Source organism: Bos grunniens, chromosome 16, assembly GCF_055505025.1.
Source record: "Bos grunniens cultivar Pamir isolate PY7600 chromosome 16, Bosgru_T2T1.0, whole genome shotgun sequence".
NCBI lineage: Eukaryota > Metazoa > Chordata > Mammalia > Artiodactyla > Bovidae > Bos > Bos grunniens.
The window spans coordinates 47533780-47559464 of NC_141180.1; the positions used below are offsets into that span (position 1 = coordinate 47533780).

A 25685-nucleotide genomic window follows, 5' to 3' on the forward strand; every position below is an offset into this window, starting at 1 on the left:
GAATCACTATGGAATCCTCAGCATGGGAGGGCACTGGCTGAAGCTTGTTTTTGTTTAGCATGATTTCCAAAATGCAGCCACTGTCATTTTATTAAATTTTCCAGTGAAATCCTTTCTAATAATTAAGAATGAAAACCCACAAAATTACAAACACGAATTATCATTGTTTCTTTGTTTCTAAGAAAAATCCAAAATGATTTATAAAACTGTTAACATTCTTGCTGAAGTCACTGAAATATTTAATTTTAATAAGTGAATAAAAATAGACACAGTCAAACAAAAAAAACACATATGGCCAATAAGTAAAAACTGACTTAATTTGATTGCAGTTACCAGTATCTTTGTGCTGATTTATATATATTTTTGCCCTAGAATACCATGTTAAACATGTGGGAGTAAAATAGATTTGATTCATGTTGAAATCCAGGTCAAAGCAGTAGACATTGCAGTTTTTTAAAATGCTTAAATGGTTTACTTTGCAAAACATCAGTGTTATTTTTATTTTTCTGTAAATGGAAACATAGCCTTACCTCTGGTGCCAGATACTCTGGTGTACCACAGAAAGTCTTCATGGTGGCTGCATCAGTGATCCCTTCTTTGCAAAGTCCAAAATCTGTGATTTTTATGTGGCCATCTTTATCCAGCATCAAATTCTCCAACTGCATAGTAAGCAAACAGTCTTCAAAAATAGGAAAATACTGTTTTGAAAAATAACTGAATGCTGAGTAAGATATTCTGGAAAGAGGACATAATTAGTAAAAGAACTTTTGATACTTACAAACCCTATAGCTGCCTAATTCATGTGTAAAAAGAAACATTTTATCAAATACTTTACAATAATAAACTGATTTTTAAACCCATGGGAGTAAAAGCCATTGTTGTCTTAGTCCTAAGAACTAAAGCCTAAATTAACTTTCGAAAGCAAACATCAATCTTCTTTTTCCCTTTTTAAAATAAAGTTTGATCTAAACCATTTCAAACAGACAAGTATCTTCTTCTAGATATGTACAGATGGTTTTCAACAATTTCTCTTGGGAGTCTATTGCTATTATAAAATTTTTATTTACAGAAATGTTTCTTGGGTGGTGGCTGTAAATCAAACCTAAATCTTATTTTGTAAGGTAAGGCAATATCTTCTCTTGCAGTTATTTGTAACAAAGAAATACCAACCCTTTTAAAGTTGGAACCTCTTTCAACCCATTAATACAAAAACAACAATCTTAAAAGAGATAACCAAATAGCCTCAAGTGAAAAATTAAGCAATGCAAGGGGGAAAAGAGCGTGTGCAAAGCTAATGCAATTAAAAATAGTAACAATAACTGATCTTATTCTTCCAATTTGAACCTAAAGTTATGATTATCACCATACAGAGATACACATGAGTTCTGAGTTGTCACTTTATAGTCATGTGTATCGATGGGGCCCCTAACCCTGCTCAGTCATGTACACATACCTAAGGGAATACATAGGAAATGCGTTCACAAAAAAACACATGTGAAAAAATTATATTAGCAGGATGAATGATAATTAACTTATTTGAGGAGTAGGTAATTATTCTACTCCTTAACATGATAATGTATGAAAGTGCCTACTCAAACTCTGAAGTCAATATCAAATTCAAAACAGAACTCCATATAAGAACATAGATAACAATTTTATAAAATGTGATGATGTTATACTGTTATATATTATCCAGTATCTTATAAACCAGAAACTAAATACAGTTAAGCAAGCTATGCTCAGTATAGCATACTTAGTATACTATACTTATAGTATAGCTTAAATATGCTGCCCAACTGAACTCAATGCTCAATACATGTTTCACGCACTGCATAGACTTTAGAGAAGTGAGTCTGTTTGACTTGTCTACAGAGAGCTGAATGAACCCTAAATACACTGTTAAACCTTTTAAAAATGAATATTCTCTTATTTTATCTAAATTTAGCTAGACTGATTCTCTACTAACTGAAACCTGAAAATCAAACCCAATGTGCACAAATGGCAATACGTCCTAAATAGTAAAACTGATCAGAAATGTCAAAAAAGAATTTGTCTACTTCTTTCCTCTTTTCTTCTTCATGCTTCTGATTTTCTCCCTTTTCCCTTTCTCTTGAAAACAACACTCTCTTCTTCCTCCTACTTCTATCTTGCCAAAATGAGAAAGAGAAGTATATAATGGACTGTCTGCTGCGTTAAATATATGCTCTGTTCTTAATTTTTTAAAATATGCTTATTGTTCTAACATAGAAATACATTACAATATAAAAACAAAACCTTAAAATGCAATGAAGATCTTTTATAATACCTAAGAATCTTATAGAGACTTCAAATAATACATAACAATATTGAATAAAATATGTAGTTTAGTGTATATCACACCAATTCACTTAATATGCTTTCTATGCACTGCAAAACAAAACTCTGCATGCACTAATGAGCTAACAGTCCACATTTTGACAAGACTATCTTGAAAAGCACAGATATAGAATATCAGAATATATACTGTTTTTAACAACAAGAAATACATATATTTAAAAAATCTTGATCCATACCTAATTAGCTAATCTCATCTCCAAGATACCAAGGGTTGAGGGATGAGGAATGAAATGAGATTCAGGGGTAGGATTTGAGTGAAAAACAGGAATAGGATGAAAGTGACCAAGAATTCTCAGTTTGCCTACAACTGAGGAGGTTTCCCAGGATGAAGGACTTTTAATAAAAGTTCTATAACTGGGGAAGTTCCAGGCAAACCATGACAGCTAATCATTCCTTTGTTTTATTAATCGGCTTTATTACAAGGATACAGTCAGAAATAAGCTCAGCCTACAGGAGGACTGCGAGATGGGGTAAAGGTCACGAGAATGGGGACAGGGTGGCATACCGTACCGGAGGCAGTTGAGAGCAGTGTGGGTAAGACTATGGAATCAAGTCAGAGAACTTAAATGTAAACTCAAGTTTTACCCCTCACTGTGTAAGTGACCTCGTGTGTGCTATTGACATATGCCTCTCAGCCTGATCCATGACACACAGGTGCAATCCACACAGTAACAATCCAACGCGACGTTTTGAGAATTAAATGATACTGAATGGAGAACTTAATCAACACATGTACTGATCATTTACTAAACACGGAGAGTTTAATGGCTGGTTTATACTTTATCAACATGGTATGTGTTCTTCTAGACAACACTGTATGTTAAAGGAAAGAGCAAAGTTCAGAAATGGAACCCTATAAAACACTTTTATCAGCTCTAATGACCTCATTAAACAGTTTTTAATATACATCAATTTCTTTTCAATAAACAACAACAAATATTTCACAATTTTTGAGCCAGTTATTTTATAATGGTGTCCACTTTCTTCCATCAATTACTGTTCTTCTCGCACTATCCTGAAATGTCATTTTGGCATGTCATTTCCTGTCAGTATGAAAAAAAGTCAGAAACGCATCACCTTAAAAAAATTATATCCCCAAATCTAATCTTATATAGAGATAAATCGGGGGTAATTAAATATCCTGTCTGGTTAAAAACATAAATAATTTTATGAAGATGCATAACAAAGATTTCATTAAATATAAGAACCATTAACTCTTATTGTGAACCTGCGATTCACAAAGGTGAGGATACACAGAATTACCTTGAAACCTTTCAAAAGCAGATCGATGGCTTAGAGATATCAAAAAACACCTGGAAATCACTGCCTTAGTGCACATGACATTAACGGAAGAAGATTTAAGTCAAATTATTTTTAGGAATCTTTCCACTGTGTAAAGGAGCAATAAAAATGTTTACAAATGGTCTTTGGTTCTCTCTCCTAAATCGAATGCTTTCCTTCTTCCTTTTTTTTTAAACCATAAAAAGGAAAATGTATACCACAACTGCCTGTTCAGGTACTCTCTATCATAAACACTAAATGCATCTGTTTTCTCTCTACTGTCAGTCTTAGCATCTAGGATTGAGGTCAGGGCATTATGATGATAGTTAATGGATACATCCACTGGCAAAAGCAATGTATGAAGTTAAACAGAAGTGTGAAAGAAAAGATTATACATTCAAAATCTAGGTATTGCTTACTATTTGTATCAGACGGTTGCTTGTTCTCTAATAGTTCATACTTTGAAGAAACAAATATATTAGACATACATCCCAGAGTTTCCATTTTAAAAAGGCAACATTTTTTATGGAATTGAACTGGACAAGAATTATTTGACAGAGGATCTTGATTCAGTAGGTTTTGAAATCTTTTTTCCTCTGTGCTTCGTGAACAAGAAATGACAGCAAGAAAATACTATGCTCTTTCTGCTCTTGCTTGTGCCTAGAATAAAATTAAACTCTTGCTATTAGAAAGTTTACAAGTTTTTAACTTCTAAGTTTTTAAAAGCTGTCTAATATACAATTCATATATCATATATTCTAATATCTAGCTATGTAAAATACACACACACACACACATATATATTTTAGGTCTCATTTTAATTAAATGGCTGACATTTTGTGATTAAGCAAAGGAATTACAATACCAATTCCTAAGGGCTCTGACAACTATTGTAGCAACACAAACAAGCCCCTTCACTCACTCTTACAATCCCACTTTAGCACAGCTACAACAGTACCAAGACTGCCTCAGGCCCAAGAACACAGTGAGAAATTCCGCCCCTGCACCCTGCATATTCAGGTTTATGGGCATCAAAGTGCCAAATGTTGTGACCCGTATGAACTTAATGATCATGGGATTAGGACAGTGCATTAAAATGCCGAAAGGAAATCTTTGAACCTTCCTAAACTGGAAAAAGAATTCACAATATACAACAGCAGAGATCACACCTAGACTGGGGTTTCAGAGTTACTACATTTAAGAATTTCCTACACTTGAGGAATATAGCCCAATAGTCCATGTGAATGTTAGAGGTGGAAGGGATTCATAGCAGCAGTGGTTGAACATTTTTATAAAAGAGGGAATCCAGCGTAGTTAGAAGTGGGAGTTAGGGGATGTGTCTTCAGTATACTTAAAACATTCCTTATTTTTGGCAGCTTTATTCAAATTTTAGATTTACAAAGATCGCCTAGAGTTAATCCAATGCATCCCCCCACCTAAAGTTCATTTCATTTCTAGAAAGGCAAAAAGAACATTATACCTGGAGCGAGGACTCATGGAATCCAACAATCTTGACTATGTCACCAATTTAGTCCATTACTTCGAATAAATCACTTACTAGGTTTCCAGTCTTCAGTGACCTTAGCTGTAAATTATGGGTCAGCTCTAAATTTCTACAACTGTACCTAAAGATCTCATTTTATCATGAAACAATATAGATATAAATTATACTTGTATAAATTCTGAATGTCTGACTTTTTATGTTACCCTTTTTTCTTGGTGTAAATTCCATGGATCCTGTCCAATGCTACACATTTACTTAGACCTTTACGTTAAGGCTATATTAAAACAGAAATAAATTTAGAGAGGAGAGGTCACTGAATTGTCTAGTAGTTTATGGCCTATTTATACGCTAACTACATGACTGGTATTCATATTGCAGGTTAATAAATTTAGTCTAATTTCATTATCAGAAAGGACAAAGCAACAAAACTCATTAAATAAGTGTCAATGTACTGATAAGTTGATTAATGAGAAATGATCAATGGAGATACTGACCAAAATCATCCCAATAATATCATTCCTTTTCAATGCTATCAATCAAGTGAGCATTCTTTTCTTTGTTTCTTTAGACTAATTCTCTGAGCTGTAAGCATTTTGGATATATTACTAAGTACTTCAAAATTATTCTTCTTTTCTTAAACCCAGGAATTCCTCCCCCTTATCCCCATAATAGGATTCATAAAATATAAAGTGGGGGTTGGGGGACGGGGACGATCAGGCAGAAAAGAGCTAACTACTTCTAAGTAAAAATGGAAATAACATGTAATGTAAGTTTTGTCATATCATATAATTAAATTCTTTTTTAAAAATTCAGATTCAAGACATTTAAACATTATAGGATTATTTGGCCATGCAGACATCAGATACAGGGATGCTGAATTCTGCTACTCCTGGCTATAGGCTAAAGACAATCATTTATATCCATCTCTGATCTATTTTGGCACTTAGTTGATCATCTCTGATATAGATACAGTATAATAATTTTTTCTAAAAATAGAATTTCATAGCTTGTTTCACAAATAACATGTTAAGAAATGAGAAAATAATATAAAAACTGTAATGATGTTATATAGACATACACACTATATTTCACTGTCATCATGTAAAGTAATATTTCTTGAGATAGTTACTTCTTAGGGATCATTCATAATACAGAGGTACATGATAGCAACATCTTGAAATAACTTAGACAATTGGTTAAGTAATTAGATAATTTAAGAATCACAGGTGTTTGAAAACAAGTGAGTGGGAATGAGGGGTAACTGTGACTTCTCTCATGTGCTGTAATATGTAGATATATACCTCATTCCCTGGTGGTTCAGATGGTAAAAGAATCTGCCTGCAACGTGGGAGACCCGGGTTCGATCCCTGGGTTGGGAAGATGCCCTGGAGAAGGGAATGGCCACCCACTCCAGTATTCTTGCCTGGAGAATTCCATGGACAGAGGAGACTGGACTACAGTCCATGGGGTCACAAAGAGTTGGGCGTGACTGAGCAACTAACACACATACTTCATTTCACACAAACAGCATTTCATAAAAGACTAATATAACTTCTATTTCTACATGTAGAATTATACTTTAAATGAATTCATATTTGATAAATAAAGCAATTCTATGTTAGACTTTAATAGGTCAAGATTATCATATCATTTACTTTTTAAGAAAGTTAAGATGGTCACATTTAGAACCTGTTCAGTGTGTCAGGATACAAATTTCCTTAATGTGGCCAATCTAAATGAAAACAGTGTCGTGAGAATTACTACTACCTTTTATGAGCTACTCCAAGGGTCAGCAAAATATGGCCTGGGGGCGAAATCTTGTCTACCGCTTGTTTTTATAATTAAAGTTTTACTGGAACACAGCCAGACATGCTCATGTTCATACTGCCCTTGGCTGCCTTCATCCTGCAACAGCAGCACTGAGGAGTCGCAAAAGATACTGTAAGAGCAGCAATGCCTAAAATATGTACTATCTGGCCTTCACAGAAAGTTTGCTAGTTCCTGAGGGTTTGCTATTCTGAGGGTCTTGTCAGAAAGAAACTTAAGAGAAATAAAGTCATTATCCCTGATAAAACAAACAGTGCTTTTTAAAATGGAAACTAAATAAATTGATAAAAGGCTATATTAAAGTACTTCAGCTCTTTAAGCCCACTAAAAATTTAAAGTCAAAATCAAATATTTTCCTTCCCCTAAATAATCTTATCTACTATAAAAGTTTATCATAATACATCACAGGATGCTAGAATATAATAATGAAATTGATTTTAAAATGTCATTTGCAAAGTGACTACACATTGAATCAAATGTTTAACATTACTCATTACACTAACAGAAGAGTGGAACTATTACTGGTAGATCGTTTTGATCAGAGCAGTCCAACAGAACTTATTTTGCATGTCAAAAACTTGGACAGAAAAAGAACTACACATTTACCAGTGAATGAAATTTCCTGTCAGATACAGTGAACCACATTCTTAAACAGTGGTGGTGGTGTTTTTTTTTTCCCCAACTAGATCTTCTTTTCTTCAAACTGTGTAACTTCATAATTACTTTGTGTTTGTCCCTATAGCCTTTGCAGAAACAAACTCTGATTACTTTTCTTTTTTACCTTGAGATCACGGTACACAATCTTTCCGGAATGTAGATAGTCCAAGGCAGAGACAATTTCTGCACCATAGAAACGTGTGCGGTCCTCGGAGAACACCCGCTCTCTCGACAAATGGAAAAACAGCTGCAGGGTAAACAGCAGGGACAGGACTGTAATAATTACTGATTTAGTGGGGGAAATTAACACAAACATAAAACACCTCTCATCACCATATTGTGATGATAGATAGTGTACTCTCAGTGGACACTGAGCACTCTTAGACAGCAGCTGGCTTATCTTTTCCAGGTTTCCAAGGGGAGACTGAGAGCTGTTAAATCAGCACTTTAATCAATATACCAATCTTGTTTAAGGCATTCTGTTTGCTACCCATTTAACCTTCAGTTACCAGAGGAAAAAGTATGCATCATCAGATTACATCTCCTCCTCCATATACTGTTGCTTCAACTCTTTCAAGGATTAGGTACTGAGACTTTATTAAAATAAATGAACCTAAGTAGAGATGCAACATTTCTACTTAATTATCTGATTCACACTTGATTTCAAAGAAAGGACTGCAGGTTTGTGGAACCTTATTTATATGAACTTGTTAAATTCTACAACTCTTGATTCATCATGCTATCTCTAGGAATGATTTCAATGTTTAAATCAATGCTTTCTACAATGAGAAATTGTGAGGCTTTACATTTTCAATTTATTTTAGTAATGCCCAAAATGTACTGAGAAGCTCCCATTATTCCCTTAATAATTCTCAATGTATATTCTTCCAATTTCAACAATAATTACCTATGACACCAATCTTTTCACATGTAATCACTTAAAACGATAAGCCCATCCTTTTCCCATCAATCACCTAAAAAGATACTTCCACTCATCAGTCAACAAGTATTAAGTGCTCATTGTGGTCAAGCATCCAGCTCACGGTTTAGACAAGCTGTTTGTTTAAGGAACTGCCTGTCTCATCTCTCAGTTCAACCATGTATATGAGAAAGGAGCCAGTTCCATGCACTATGAATTGATTACTGACCTTTTTGTTGTACCGTTTCACTGTATTAGGAAATACGTCATGAACAAGCACAGAGTGTTTGCAGTGCTGAGTACATTGCCAGTATCACAATAGGTACTTAATACATGTCTTTGATTAAAAGTGATGAACCAGTCAGTGTATCCTTCATTGCAAGATCAGAAATGAACTATAACTTCACAGGGATTACTTCTACAAACTGCTTTTAACCAAGATTTTTTTCTCACACACCAAACCATAATTTAGGTAACAGAAAGCAGGTTCCTTATAGATTCCTTCTTCCCTTTTCCCGGAGAAGAAAATGGCAACCCACTCCAGTACTCTTGCCTGGAAAATGCCATGGACAGAGGATCCTGGTAGGCTACAGTCCATGGGGTCGCAAAGAATCAAACATTACTGAGCGACTTCACTTTGTTTTCACTTTCCCCTTTTCCACTTCCAACTCCACTTAAGAGTCTATCACTAAGATCAAAATTAATGCATAACCCATTCTCCCAATAAAGAGAAGTTAATATCATGTAACTATTTGCCAAAAAAGACTCATTCAATGTTATAGTAAAATTAAAACATTTGGCAGACAGTCTCTAAACTTTAATGTTCTCTACTATACTGTCATATTTCATCAAATCTAAGATGCCGCTGATTGTAACTTCACTAACATTTTATGTTAAGCCCAAGAAAGAAAAAAAATGATGTGAATTAAAACTATAACACATCACCAAATATAAAAGGCCTTCTGATTGAAGAAATTATTCAATGTGTCTTATAAATGATCAAATATACTATGCCCAAAATCATACCAATGTATAACTGGTATGTTTATAAGGGTATGCATATAAGGGATATGCTTCAAAACTGATTCATCTTATATAGACAAATACATGCTATTAACGGGGTTTCCCTGGTGGCTCAGATGATAATGAATCTGCCTGCAATGCGGAAGACCTAGATTTGATCCCTGGGTCAGGAAGATCCCCTGGAGAAGGGAATGGATACCCACTCCAGTACTCTGGCCTAGAGAATTCCAGGGAAAGAGAAGCCTAGAAAGCTACAGTCCAGGGGGTCACAAAGAGTCAGACATGACTGAGCCACTAACACTTGCACTTTTCACTTCCTGCTATTAATACACTACTATTCAAACAAAGACAGGAAGTAGAAAGAAGCATGGATCGATCATCAGTAAAACCATTCTGAAATCCTTCTAGGGCCAAGTAATTTCTGTCATCCTTTAATACAAAATATGACTAATTTTGATGAAGAAACCCCTGTGATCTCTACGGTGATTTATGGCAGTCTTCTAATGAGATTAAAATAGTGGTTAGATTTCTAAACTTTCTTCATATAATGTCAAGCCTAGTACCCACTCATCTTCTATACAAAATATATAGATCCTCCCTAAATCAACATAATATATGCAGGCTTCTAGATCTTTATTTAGATCATAAATCTTCAATTTGTCTCCTAGCCAATTTCTGTAAAAATATCAGCTAAAAAAAAGCTACTTAAGGAGAAGAATCCTATTTATTTCTCAATCTGCTGTCCTCGGATGTCCATTCTTGCTACTTTATGGACTTTACTCTTTTCCAGCAGTCATGTATGGATGTGAGAGTTGGACCATAGAGAAAGCTGAGTGCCGAAGAATTGATGCTTTTGAACTGTGGTGTTGGAGAATTCTCTTGAAAGTCCTTTGGGCTGCAAAGAGATCCAACCAGTCTATCCTAAAGGATATCTATCCTGAATATTCATTGGAAGGACTGATGCTAAAGCTGAAACTCCAATACTTTGGCCACCTGATGTGAAGAACTGACTCATTGGAAAAGACCTTGATGATAGGAAAGATTGAAGGTGGGAGGAGAAGGGAACAACAGAGGATGAAATGGTTGGATGGCATCACCAATTCGATGGACATGAGTTTGAGTAAGCTCCAGGAGTTGGTGATAGACAGGGCAGCCTGGCATGCTGTAGTCCATGGGGTCGCAAAGAGCAGGACACTGCTGAGTGACTGAACTGAACTTGTTAACATAACCAATGACCTTCGGTTCTGGAGCTTAGAATATCAATTGTTATCCCCTTCTTCTTACAAACATTCCTTAGGTTTGGTACTGCAACTCCCCTGATTTTCCCTAAATATTCCCTCTAAGTTTCTACGTTGGCTTTGAACCAACTTTCCATTTAATGAGCATCAATCACTTTAAGGTCACTGGGAAGAGAAGAAGAGGGCATACAATGGTGATTAAGACATAATCTATAGATGTATAGATAACAAATGGGAGAGCTATGAGAAATTTTGTAATTCTGATATTAAAAATGCTTTGGAGGCAAAGGATGATTAATCTTTACTGGAATGATCTGAGAAGACTTCGTGGACAAGGAATTATCTCACTTACATTTCAAAGGATGGGATTTTTCACAAATGGAGAATATAAGGGAAGCATACAAAAGGGTGCCATGCAAGTTATATCCATCTTAATGTTCTGACCACAACCTAGTATAGTAAGTGCACATAGTAGGTAATTAATAAATGCATATGGAAGGAATTAACTCTAAAGAAAAAAAAACAGTAATGGTAAAGAAACAGCAAGCAGGGAGTGCACAGAGCTGAAGAACAAAGATACCCATTCATGACAATGACAGAACTTAAGCAAAAAAAAAAAAAAGATGAGGTCAGACTGTTTAGGACCTGGACTTCCACGATACGGTTTAGAGATTAATTCTGTAGGTAAAGAGTGTCGAAGACATTTGGGTCAAAAATTAGCATAATTTTAACAGACAACTCTGGCAGCAGGAGAGAATCAATTTACAATCTGAGGGACTTCCCTGGTGGTTCAGTGGCTAAGGCTGTGCACTCCCAATGCAGGGAGCCCGAGTTCATTCTCTGGTCAGGGAACTAGATCCCACACGTCACAACTAAAGACCCAAACACTGCAACTAAGACCCAGCACAGCCAAACAAACAAATATTTTAAAAAGAAAAAAAAAAAACAAACAAACCTGAGACTAGTCAGATAAACAATTGTTCACAAAGTCCAACAAAAGTTACTAAACACCAATTCAGTGCTGTAAAAAGCTGCAGACACAATGGAGGAAATTGTATCAATCTGAAAGAATGTAACTATTTGGTTAGAAAAACCAGACATATACAATTACATTAAAAATACATAGTTTTATTTTTTTTTAATTTTTATTTTTAAACTTTACATAATTGTATTAGTTTTGCCAAATAAAAATACATAGTTTTAAAATTGCACACTTTAAGAAGTGAGTAAGTGTCTTTGGTAGTATAAGAAGTTACCTTTGAGCTGCTAAGAGCTTCTGAGAAACCTTAACTAGAGCAGCAGTAACAGACATTTCAATAGAGTCAATATCCCAGGGGGGATTAGCATGCACCATTTGGGCAAAGGCAGGAAGTGCTTCGAGGTTTCCAGCAGTGTGTTTGTTGCCTTGTTGCCAGGAGTGTAAAGGAAAAGAATGGGGCTGGGAACAGAGGGGCAATGGATTTCATCTTGACCTGTTGACATTTAAATAAGAACTATAGCACAGTTCAGGACTATGGGATCAAATGGTATAGAGATAAGTAAGAGTCAGGATACTGTTAACATCAAGGAAGCAAAATTGTTGTTTTTCAGTCGCCGAGTCATGTCAGACTCTTTGCAACTCCATGGACTGCGGCATGCCAGGCCTCCCTGTTTCTCAGGATCCCCTAGAGTTTGCCCAAGTTCATGTCCATTGAATTGGTGATGACAGTCTGATGCTGGGAAGCAAGATACAGCCCAGAAATTCAGTAGAAACTGAAACAGAGTTAAGGTCAGAATTTTAGGGTATCACTACAGGGGTAAGGGCAGGGAAAAGAGGCAGAATAGGTATTAAGATAGAGTCCTAAAAGAAATACAAAAGAAAAAATATATGATACTTGGAGAATAAAGGATACAAAAATTTCACCAAGAAAATTAACATTCACCAGACAAAGGAATTGGGTCATCTGTTATCTTTCAGGGAAGGGATGTCACACTTAGGTGGGCCAAGAAGAGAATATGAACTAGAAATGGTACATGACTCCTTTAGAAAAAAAGAATGAGATGAGCCAAGGTGTTACTACAACAGATTTTTTCTCAATACATAAATGCTTTCAAGAAAACTTTTGCCTGAAGAAATGACAGATGCTATGAAGCTACAATTCATATGGAACAGGCACATATCTAGAGAAAAACATGATCCGAAAGGATACACGCACCCCTATGCTCACCAAAGCACTGCTGACAACAGCCAAGACACAGAAGCAACCTGAACATCCACTGACAGAGGAGAGGATAAAGAAGACGTGGAACACAGCTCAGCCACTAAAGAGTGAAATAATGCCATTTGTGGCAACACAGATAGACCGACAGAGCGTCATACTAAGTGAACTCAGTCAGTCAGTGAAGAACAGAGGCTGTATGACACCCCATATATGCGGAATCGAAAAGGAAATGATACAAATGAATTTACCTACAACACAGGAAGACTCACAGACTTAGTAAATGAACTCTAGATTGCCAGGGGGAAGGGATAGTTAGGGACTTTGGGAAGGTCATGTACACACTGCTATATTTAAAATGCATAACCAACAAGGACCTATTGTATAGCACATGTCTGCTCAATGTTATGTGTAGACTGGATGGGAGGAGGGTTGGGGGAGAACGGGTACATGTGTATGCACGGCTGAGTCCCTCCGCTGTTCACCGGAAACTATCACAACAGTGTTAATGGGCTCTACCCCAACATAAATAAAGGGTTACAGTTTGGGGGAAAAAAGATATACCAGTGATATCAGGCAGCCAGAACAGGTTACTTTATAAAAAGTTAAAATATGGTGAAGTTGATAATTATATATGATAAAGTGTATGGGAAAAATGACCATTTAATAAATGGTGCCACAATATTTACTTAACTTTGGAGAAAAGTAAAATTTGATTTTCACTTCACATCATAACAAAATTAATTTCATGTAATTTATAAACTAGAGAATATGAACCAATAGTTTCCTGATCTCAGGACACAAGAGGAAACAGAATCATAAAAGGAGGAACTGGTAGAATTAACTACATGAAATAACAAAACTATAAACTGAATATTTACAACAAATATTGTAGTGTATATGCATAATATATAGAGAAATCATATTAAACAACACTAAAACATAAGGGGAAAAAAGAGAAAGGGCAAAGACAACATAAGAGGAATACAAATTATTATAGTATGTGAAAATATACTACTTTATAATAATCAATGAAGTAGAGATAAAACATATGAAACAATTTAACACTTCGAGAAGTATCATTACCAGTGAAAGTGTGAAGAGATACACACTGGTAGCTAGAATGCAAACATAAACCCATTGTAGGACAACTGGCAATAGATATCAAACTAATTTTTTAAATACAGTTGTTCCTCTTAAAATTTCCTTAAAAAAAAAAAGGCAATGAAGAAATCTTCTACACAAGGATATTCTTGCACAGTATATATGACAAAAATGTGAAAACAGACTTTCAATCATGTTGAACATTTTTTAAATTATTTTTTTTTTAATCTAACACAACAAAATAAATTTTAGATGTAACTGACAGCTAAATATAAAATATGAAACTAATTTTAAAAAGCAAAAAATAAAAAGTTCATGGGACTAGACTTACCCTTTTGCCTGAAGCAACTAAACACAAATATTAGAAGGAATAAATGAAAATTGAGAAAAATACACAACAGAACTCTTTAGATAGTGGACAACAGGCAGTACAAGATGATGATCCCCGTGCAAACAAAAGAGGTGAGTCCTAAAATCGCCTGCTTTCTGTCTGGAGGCATTTTCTAGAATGTTATACAGTAAAGAACATACCAAGCATAACACAGATGTCTCACTGCTGGAGAAATACGTATCATATTTGGAGGTGGGTGAGATGGGTGAGGTGGGTAGCATTAGCAGGACAGAATACCAGTGAGGAAGAAGCTGTACAATGCACACAGTTGTCTGCATCTGATACCAAGTTACGCACGTACAAGAATAAGCAGAGGAGTAGGGATCTGTATGCCAAATGATTCCCAGACCTGAGAGACATTCCATTTCTAATCAGTCATTAGAATGTCATTATTGAACACAGAGACATTCAATAGATATTTCAAAGAAGTCAGAGTAAAAGCTAAACCTACATTAACAAAGCTAACAAACAAGACTGTAGAATATAATATTTGTAAAAAACTACTCTCCAGAATAAGATATAATACTCTTTGAAGGAAGGCAATACAATCTAAACATTTAATGTAAAATTCAAAGTATCTAGTACCCAATCAACAGTTACTAGACATGAAAAGATGCAGGAAAATATGATGTATCACCAACAAAAAAATTTGTCATTAGATATAGACTTTAAAAAATAACAGGAAATGATGGAATTAACATACAGAACTTTAAAGAAGCATATGAACATAAACAAGAGATAATGGAAATAGAAGATAAAGAGATATAGAGATAAAGAGATATATAGAGAGAGATATAGAGATATATATAAAGAGATATAGAGATAAAGATAAAGAGAAATAGAAATAAATAGGACTTTTAAAGATGAAACATGTAATACCTGAATAAAAATTTTATTAGATGGGATAAACAACAGATTAGACACTGCAAGAGAAAAGACCAATGAACATGAAATTATAGCAGAAGAAAACTATATGAACTGTACCTAAAAAAACAAACAAAAAAAAGAATCTTAGTGACCTGTTGGATAGTATCCAGCAGTCTAACATGTAAATTATACCAGATCCTGAAAGAGAGAGGGAGACATCTGCAAAAAAAGCCTGAATTTTTCTAAACTAGGAAAAAAAAGATAAATGCACAAAGTATTCCAATGAAACCCAATGAGATGAAAACTCATAATCATGCATGAATACTAAGAACAAAACCAACATAACCAGTCAGATCACAGTAAAACTGCTGAAAAACTAGTGATAAACAGAAAATCTTTAAAAAATTCTGAAGGGGAAAAAACAATACACAGCAAATAGGAGACTTATCAGAAACTGTAAAGGCAGAACAATGGAAAAACATGTTCAAATTGTTAAAAGAAAAAAAAAAAAATCCCATATCCTAAAATCCCACATCCAGTGGAAATATCTATAGAGTATAAAGGTTAGAGACTTTGTTTTGACCATGACTGAGTAACAGATAACAGTTTATACTCCCTTCTTAAACAATTAGGAAAACATATAAAAAAAATAAAACAAGGATATCCATACATTAAGTATTATATTTCAAGGTACACTGACCCCAAAGAAAAAGGAAACAAGAAAAAGGAAACAATTAACGGTTGTTCGAGGAACCATATAGAATGCGACACAGGGAGGAGAAATCAAAAAGAACTTGTGGGATCCTTGAACTATGAATAGAGATTTCAGAGACTGGGGAGACCAAAGTGGCTATAATTCATGAGACAGAGAACCACAGAAAGGAGAGCTCCACGGACCTGCAATGAATTGCCTTGAGTCTTACTAATCAGCACATGTATATAAGGAAAATTCTGAGGTCAGGGAAAGAGCCATTGGAAAGAATCAGGTGAAAAAAAAAACCACAGCTCATAGAGCTAAAAACACTTTTTGTTTTCACCAGGCAAAATGGAAAAACTTCTTAAGAAATGCGGCACCCAGTGGAGCCCTTGAGCACACTGCCTCTGTAGTGCAGCAGCGTTAGTGTTAGAGGAAAGGCCACACACGTGTGTCAAACTGCTTTTTGATAAAGGTGTCAAGATCATTCAATGGGACTTTTCAACAAAAGATGCTGGAATAAGCAGATATCCACAGAAGACTTAAAAAAAAAAAGAACCTCAATTCTTAGCTTACAGCATTCATAAAAATAAAACAGATCATAAAACTAAAAGTGGTAGGTACAACTATAAAAGTTATAAAAGGAAATACAGGAGAAAATATTTGTGATCCAGGATAGACAAAGATTTCTTTTTCTTTTTTGACAAAGATTTCTTAAACAATATTTTTTTTAAAAAGACAAACTGATAAACTGGATTTCAAAATTTAAAACTCCTGTTGCTCAAAAATATCACTGAAACAATGAAAAGGCAAGGTACAGTCTATGATTTCCTTAAATGTGACACCATATGTCTTCTTCATGCCATTTACTAATTACATAGCACAGTAGCTTGTAGCATGCAGTCAGTTAATAGCAATAAATAAATGAAATATTTTATCAATTGAACTGAAATAACTTTCTGACTTTTCTACAATGAATATGCATTATTGTTACTTTCATAATGGGGAAAATCACATAAAGATTTCAATTAAAATACTATTGATTCTTTTAGCAATTTAGGCTTTTGACAATTTTTTGTTGGCAGAAGCTCAGGACAAAGAGGAAGACTATACAAGTACTATATAGTTTTGCATCCTCAGCAACAAGCCTAGTATGTGGGCACATTATATGCTTAATCAATGTACTGCAGAGAATAAAGTTAAATTCAAAAATCCTTTCCAAAGAATTATTTCTAAGAAAAATAAGGCTTAAAGTTTTAAAGGCAAAGTGGTTTTTATTAGAAACATTAAAAATACCACAACTAAATAATCTTGTTTTTGTTTAAAAAAAAAATGAACTGTTTGCTCTTCAAGCAAGGAGCACATCTTCAGAAGTTGGCTTTCTTTAGCAATGACTACATGTTTTTTTGTTGTGTTTTGTGCTTAATAATGCTGTGAAAATACAGTAATGCAGATAGACTGTTTTAATGATTTAAATAAACAAGTCAAGATTTCATCACAAACCCAGAATGCTTATCTTGAAAACAAATTACTATATTTTGAAAACTATGCAAAAAACTTTCAAAAAAATAAACAAACATCTAAATTTAAACAATATCCTGAGAATTATCAATGCAATCTAAGACTTTAAACCAAACTATTTTTCTTGCAACTATTTTTAGTCATTCTTTTGTAATGGCAAAATGTTGGTTAATAGAGAAAATAAAATATGTTCAATACAAGTCAATAATTTCAATGATTACATTCATTATCATAATATTGATGACCTCAGGACCTGAATACTCTAAAGACAACTAATTAAATAAGCAACAAGACATGGTAGTCTGTGCAATAATGCTGATTAACACATCCTATGAGTTTACCAAAAACCTAAGATGAAAAGAATGTCTGAAGCTCACATACAGGACAACTCATCAACAATACTGTCCTAGTCCATTTGGGCTGCCATAACAGGTTACCGTCAGAGAAGGCAATGGCACCCCACTCCAGTACTTTGCCTGGAAAATCCCATGGATGGAGGAGCCTGGTAGGTTACAGTCCATGGGGTCGCTAAGAGTTGGACACGACTTCACTTTCACTTTTCACTTTCATGCATTGGAGAAGGAAATGGCAACCCACTCCAGTGTTCTTGCCTGGAGAATCCCAGGGACGGGGGAGCCTGGTGGCTGCCGTCTATGGGGTCGGACACTACTGAAGTGACTTAGCAGCAGCAACAGGTTACCATAGACTGGGTGGATTATAAAAGTGAAAGTGAAAGTCGCTCACTATGTCCGACTCTTTGAGATCCCGTGGACTATACAGTCCATGGAATTCTCCAGGCCAGAATACTGGGCCACACAAATTTATTTCTCCTAATTCTGGAGGCTGCGAAATATAAGATCAATGCAATGGCAGATTGAGTGTCTATTTCCTAGTTCATAGATAGCTGTCTTTTCACTGTGTCCTCAGACTTGGGAAGGAGCAACTGAACTCTCTGAGCTGTCCTTTTTTTTTTAATTTTTTTTTTAATTTTATTTTTAAACTTTACAATATTGTATTGGTTTTGCCAAATATCAAAATGAATCCGCCACAATATGAAAGAGAAAATGAAAGTTGCTCAGTCATGTCCGACTCTGCAACCCCATGGACTTATAGTCCATGGAATTCTTCAGGCCAGAATCCTGGAGTGGGTAGCCTTTCCCTTCTCCAGGGGATCTTCCCAACCCAGGGATCAAACCCAGGGTTCCTGCATTGCAGGCGGATTCTTTACTAGCTGAGCCACAAGGAAAGCCCAAGAATACTGAAGTGGGTAGCCTATCCCTTCTCCAGCAGATCTTCCCTACCCAGGCATCAAACCGGGGTCTCCTGCATTGCAAGCAGATTCTTTACCAGCTGAGCTATCAGGGTATCCCTGAGCTGTCCGTTACAAGAGCACTAATTCCATTCATGAGGGTTGCACCTTCATGACCTAATCAGTCCAAAGACTTTGTTTCAAGTGCCATCACAATGAGGATTAGATTTTCACTTATGAGTTTGGGAGGGAAAGATTCAGTCAGTAGTAAATACTACACTCACAACTGGAATGGTATTAGCTATACAATAAAACAGTTAAACATGTACTTTTATAGGATCAAATAAAAGTACACCTACATTTAATAGGTAATACATTTGTTTTCTAGATCATGTCTATTCTTTTCACAAGCTAAACTCCATAGTTTCTATGCATTTTGCATAGAAAATTTAATGTAATGTAAATTTATATTTAGTACTTGAAGAGTTTCTTTCAGAAAAGATAGTGATATAGACAAAAATATAAAAATGTCATTTTAATAAATAGTTCAATATTACATTTCTTAAAATATAAATTAAGCCCTTAGGATGCTACAAGAGAACTAAAAGTGATCTAAGGTCAGATGGCTGGACTCTTAAATAGTTATTTGGTTAAAAATTTCCAGCTAAATTACCTCAAGCCCTAAGAAATGCAATGCTAACATTAAAAAACAAACAAACAAACAAAAATGAAATTCAAGATATTACCAGAATACAGAAGAAAAACCGCATGATCATCCCAACAGATACAGAAAAATAATCTGACAAAACTTTACATTCTATCATTAAAAAAAAAAAAAAAAAAAACCCTCAGGAAAATAGGAATAAAAAGGAACTTATTCAACTTGTTAAAGTATTCATAATACTTTAATAAAGTCTTAACAGTGAGGGTATAAACGCATTTGCTTTAAGACCTGGTATAAGGTAAAGATGATTGCTTTTACCTTCCTACTTAACACTGTTCTGAAGGTCTTAGCTTAATAAGACAAGAAAAAGAGAGAAAACCTATGAGGTTGAAAAAAGAGGAAGTAAAACTGTCTTTGTTTCCATATGATGTGATTATCCACAAAGAGAATCTCAACATATTTATGAACAAGCAAATAAACTTTGAGAAAGGATTTAGGATTCAAGGTTATAAGTAAATATCAACTGTATTTCCAAATGCAACACACAACTCATTCTTGAGACTTCAAACAAATCATTTATAGTGTAAGAGAACACATAAGATAAATAAGGATAAATATAACAAGAAATGTTCAGGTCCTGTTCACGAAAAACTACATAATATTGTTGAAAAATTAAAGAAGATCTAAATAATTGGAATGATATACCACGTTCATGGATCAGAAGACAAGACTGTTAACATGTCAATTCTCCCTAAATTGATCAACAGATTACAATATTAATTAAAGTCCAGGGACAGGGGAGCCTGGTGGGCTGCTGTCTATGGGGTCACACAGAGTCGGACACAACTGAAGTGACTTAGCAGCAGCAGCAGCAGCAGACCTTCATGTAGAAATCAACACTCTACAATTAATATAAAATGTTAAGCAAATACAGTTGCCAAGATAATTTTTAAAAAGGAAGAGTAAAATTGGAAGACTCAAAATTGCCTCATTTCAATACTCTAAAGCAAAAGTACTAAAGACAGTGAGATAAAGCATATGGATTGATGGACACAGATCAGAGGTGTCAGGGTAATTCAATGAGAGAAAAACAGTTTTTTCAACAAATACTTTTCAAAAAAATTTTGTTGTTTTAGTTGCTAAGTCTTGTCAGACTCTTTGCGACCCCATGAACTGTAGTCCACCAGGCTCCTCAGGCCATGAGATTTCCCAGGCAAGAATACTGGAGTGGGTTGCCATTTCCTTCTCCAGGGGATCTTCCCCACCCAGCGATCAAACCCATGACTCCTGCATTGGCAGGCAGGTTCTTTACCACTGGGCCACCAGGGAAGCCCACTTTTTTCGTTTACTCTATCTGTAGACTTACTCTATTTGTAGACTTATAGAAGTCTTTCAAGACCTAAAGTTCTTGCCAATATGTAACAACAACATACCAAGAAAGTCCAGAACACCTGAGTTGATGCACTAAGTCACCCATCTGCACCAGCAGAAAAGATCAGCCCCTGGAGTCTTTTCTCTTTTGCCACTTTATTGAGAATTATGAAAAAGTTAATCAGGAAAAATATGAGGCAGGCAAGATACCGCTACAAGTAAAAAGAATTTCTAGACTCACTAAACTGTTTTAAATGAATTTTAACCATGAGAGAAAAACTACAAGTCAACAGCCCCAATTTTTTTTAAAGGGCAGATAGTGAGTACTTTAAATTTTGAGTTTAGGAATACAACTGTAACAAATATCTGGGGGTCAAGTCATGAGAAATCACTTCATGCTTAAGTATTTCAAATCATGATGCTACTGAATGAAACTGTGTCTGATTTGTTTATATGTAATTTTATTGGACTTTGTAAAACTGTCCAGAATGTTTATATACTCTTAACTTTAAAAGGACAAAAAAAAAAAAAAATCTGTGCTTATCTGTTTATCATATGTCTGAAATCACCCATGCTAATCAGATACAAGCTTATTTATTGGAGAAACTACAAGGTTATATATTGCCCCACAAGATCTGTTCCTGTTTAACATAGACTTAAAATCACATACTGCCTTAACACAGTCCTATTTTCAACAAATATTTTTTCAATTAAATATCCAGTTGCAAAAAAAATGAACCTTGATTCTTTAATACCATAAGCAAAAATTAACTTGAAGTGGATTACAAACTAAATATAATTCTAAAAACTATTAACATTTCTAGAAGAAACATAGGAGTAAATCTTAACAAAGCTGGGTTAGGAAAAAATGTTTTAAATTAAATCCCATATCTGTAAACTACAAAAGAAAAACACTGATAAATTGTATTTCATCTAATTTAAAAGTTTTGTGCTTCAAAACAGAGGATGAGATGGCTGGATGGCATCACCAACTTGATGGACATGAGTCTGAGTGAACTCCGGGAGTTGGTGATGGACAGGGAGGCCTGGCGTGCTGTGACTCATAGGGTCGCAAAGAGTCGGACACGATTGAGCAACTGAACTGAACTGAACTGAACTGAGCTGAAGTAAGAAAGCACATCAGTGGTTAGAAGGATAGGAGGTGATGGTGGAAACTGATTGTAAAGGAGTATGAAAGACTTGTTACAATGATAGAACTGTTCTATATCATGATTGTGGTATTGGTAAACAACACATTTGTCAAAACTCACTAATAAAAGTGGTAAATTTTACTGACTATAAATTATATATGAACAATATGACTTCTAAACAATGGATTTAAGCCAAAATAAACACAGGGAAAAAAATTTCCCACTAAAAAATGAAACAGCAGAACACAGACTAGGAGAAACTATTTGCAAAACATATATATGATAAAGTACTTGCAAACAATATACAGAAGTCTGACTACTCAATATTAAGAAAACAAACAACCCAATCAAAACATGACCAAAGATTTTAACAGATACTTCAATAAAGAAGACACAACATGGCAAATCAGCACAGGAAAGCATGTTCAATACCATTAATAATTCAGGAAATTCAAACTAAAACTGTAAGATGCCATTACACATCCAAAAGAAGAGGTAAATAAGAAAGACCAACCACGCCAAGTGTGGCAATGATGTTAAATAATATCCTAGAAATGCAAAATGGTACAATTTGGCAGTTTCTTATGAAGTTGAACATACCAAATGACACAGAAATTGTATTCCTAGATATTCACCCAAGGCAACTGAAACTATACTTCCACACAAAGATTTGTACTGGAATAGTCACAAGAAATTTTTGTACAAAAAGTGTGATTACACTGAAATTGCCACCCTGTGCCATAACCACAAGGAAAAAAATTGTGAAAACAGATAAATGCCCAGTCAGCTCCTGAAGCTTCAGCCACTTCATCTGATATTCTAGATATAAAAATAAGCAACTTAGATGTTGAGCCTAGATGAGTCTTTGGATTATTACTTCACAAGCAGAGATATACTGGTTTATTGAACTTTGGGAATTTAGCATTGAAATATGGGCTTCCCTGGTGGCTCAGATGGTAAAGAATCCGCCTACAATGTGGGAGACCTAGGTTCGATTTCTGGGTTGGGAAGATCCCCTGGAGGAGGCCACGGCAACCTACTCCAGTATTCTTGCCTGGAGAGTTTCACGGATAGAGGAGCCTGGTAGGCTACAGTTCATGGGGTCACAAAGAGTCAGACACGACTGAGCAACCAAGCACAGCACAGCAGCCTTGAAATAGAAAATTACATAGTAAAGACATTCCCAAATGTACTTTGCCTTGAACTTTATGTACTAATGTGAATATTATAATGCATCCTTCTTGGCTTGACACTTTGTAGAAAAGCTCTGGGTGAAAACAATACAACTCTGATAAAACCTATGTAATACGCTAATAACGAAAATGGTTAGCAAAGAAGTTACTTGTCAGACTTCTGACAATAAAGATATTCATACATCTGTAAACTTAGTAAAATTTTAAAAATCACTATGAATATGAAATGATACTTTTAATTTAAAAGTCACCCAAATCACACCTCCATAAATTAGTAAGTAGATCTAGAATGCTGACTGCCGGCACTTCTGTCTCATGTGAATTTAAAATGAGATCATTGAAGATAAAACACCAGCAAGATAATCAGAATCTAAAATAAGTATGAGAGACTCTCAAGATTGGCATGAAACTAGAAGTCATATGCAAAAAATAAAATGAATTTTATCAAAGGACTTACTATAGAGTGTACAATGAGCTAAAATATGGACAAAAATAGTAAACAACTGAAAATGTTAGCTTTATTTGTGCCCAGATATAGATATAGAATATAGAAGAATGTGAAAAATTTATCAGATGACTAAAATTTCTATGTAATCATTTTCCTTTCCCCACTAATCAATCTCTTATCAATCTCTAGGAGATTGTAGCCTGGAGAAGGATTCATAGAGGTTTGATATATTATAGAGGTTTGTTTTATAGATCTGAAAGAAATAAGGCCATGAGTAAGGATTTTGGTAAAGAGTCCTAAGTAAAGACATTCGAAATCAAACTGAACAGTTTTCAGTTTACTCCCCTCCTTGCCTCCCTCCCCCGCCCCACCATAGTTTTCTGCTTCTCATATAAATTTGAGACTTCAGAAGTGGGTGATGGACACGGAGGCCTGGCGTGCTGTGATTCAAGGGGTTGCAAAGAGTCAGACATGACTGAACTGAACTGAACTGAAGTTACAGCTGGTAAAGAACCCATCTGGCAGTGTAGGAGATGCAAGAGACGTGGGTTCGATCCCTGGTCAGGAAGATCCCCTGTAGAAGGAAATGGCAACCCACTCCAGTATTCTTGCCTGGAAAAGCCCATGGACAGAGAGGCCTGGTGGGCTATGGCCCATGGGGTTGCAGAGAGTCAGACACGATTGAGTGTGCGTACACACACACACCCACACAAGCTACAAAAAGAGAGTGGCTTGGATATGTCAGCAGCAGTGTGATGGGTCACATCATTAGAGTGTTTTCATAATCAGTTCTCCATGTGCTGATTTACTGTCTACCAAAGGCTGCACCGAACCATCACAACCTTGTTCTACTGAGCTCCAAACCAACCCTTGTATAGTCAAGGTATATATCACTCATCAAGCCATAAAAAAAAGAGAATTCATGGTACTCTGCTTAGGAACTAGTGAAAGTGAAAGCCACTCAGTCGTGTCCAACTCTTTGAGTTGGACATAACTATATAGTCCATGCAATTCTCTAGACCAGAATACTTGAGTGGGTAGCCTTTCCCTTCTCTAGGGGATCTTCCCAACCCAGAGATCGAATCCAGGTCTCCTGCTTTGCAGGTAGATTCTTTACCAGCTGAGCCACAAGGGAAGCCCAAGAATACTGGAGTGGGTAGCGTATCCCTTCTCCAGCGGAACTAGTAGTAGATGTCAAATCCAATGAATTCAATTGCTATCTTTAAGTTGTGTATCTTCACTCTTACACTCAATATACTTCCCTTAACCTCTAAGGCTGTATATAAAGACAGCTGAACACCAGAGAATTGATGCTTTTGAACTGTGGTGTTCAAAACTGTAATGCTTTTGAACTGTGGAGACTGTGGTGTTGGAGAAGACTCTTGAGAGTCTCTTGGACTGCAGGGAGATCCAACCAGTCTATCCTCAAGGAAATCAGTCCTGAATATTCACGGGAAAGACTGATGCTGAAGCTGAAACTCCAATACTTCGGCCACCTGTTGCAAAGAACCGACTCACTGGAAAGACCCTGATAGTGGGAAAGATTTTAGGTGGGAGGAGAAAGGGACGACAGAGGATGAGATGGTTGGATGGCATCATCAACTCCATGGACATAAGTTTGAGTAAGCTTCAGGAGTTGGTGATGGACAGGGAAGCCTGGCGTGCTGCAGTCCCAGTCCATGGAGTTGCAAAGAGTCAGACATGACTGAGCAACTCAACTCAACTGAACTGAACTTCTAAGACTTCTCTTGTCTGGCTGCTTCTACCCAGTATCCTCCTTAGGCTTCTCTTATCGCCAATCTGTCCAATGTTGGTATATTCAGGCATCATTCTTAGCCATTGATCTTTTGAACTACACATTATTCTCATACTGGACATCTTCCCTTCCTTGGTTTCAGCATTGCTGCTGAACTCTATTTGTATCTCTAACCTAACTCTCCCACCTCCTTCAGATTCCCTTGAGGTACCTCACATACAGGATGATCAACTCAGGAATAATTCCTTTTACT

General features: G+C 35.6%; 1 protein-coding gene across 13 annotated transcripts in view; it reads right to left on the reverse strand.

The window, feature by feature from the left end:
- The window catches only part of AKT3 (AKT serine/threonine kinase 3), a 281741-nt gene that overhangs the window by 54444 nt on the left and 201612 nt on the right, over positions 1–25685 (reverse strand). For 11 of the 13 annotated variants that reach the window (XR_015143515.1, XM_086344906.1, XM_086344914.1 and 8 more), the window contains 2 exons: positions 7770–7892; positions 531–659 (listed from right to left, as the gene is read on the reverse strand). Coding sequence is in view for 12 of the 13 variants with exons in the window: in XM_086344906.1 (XP_086201032.1) it covers positions 531–659; positions 7770–7892 (252 nt within the window). In the remaining variant the exon portion in view is untranslated. The remainder of the gene's footprint in view (positions 1–530; positions 660–7769; positions 7893–25685) is intronic. The other 2 variants (XM_086344909.1, XM_086344913.1) reach the window with 1 other exon arrangement.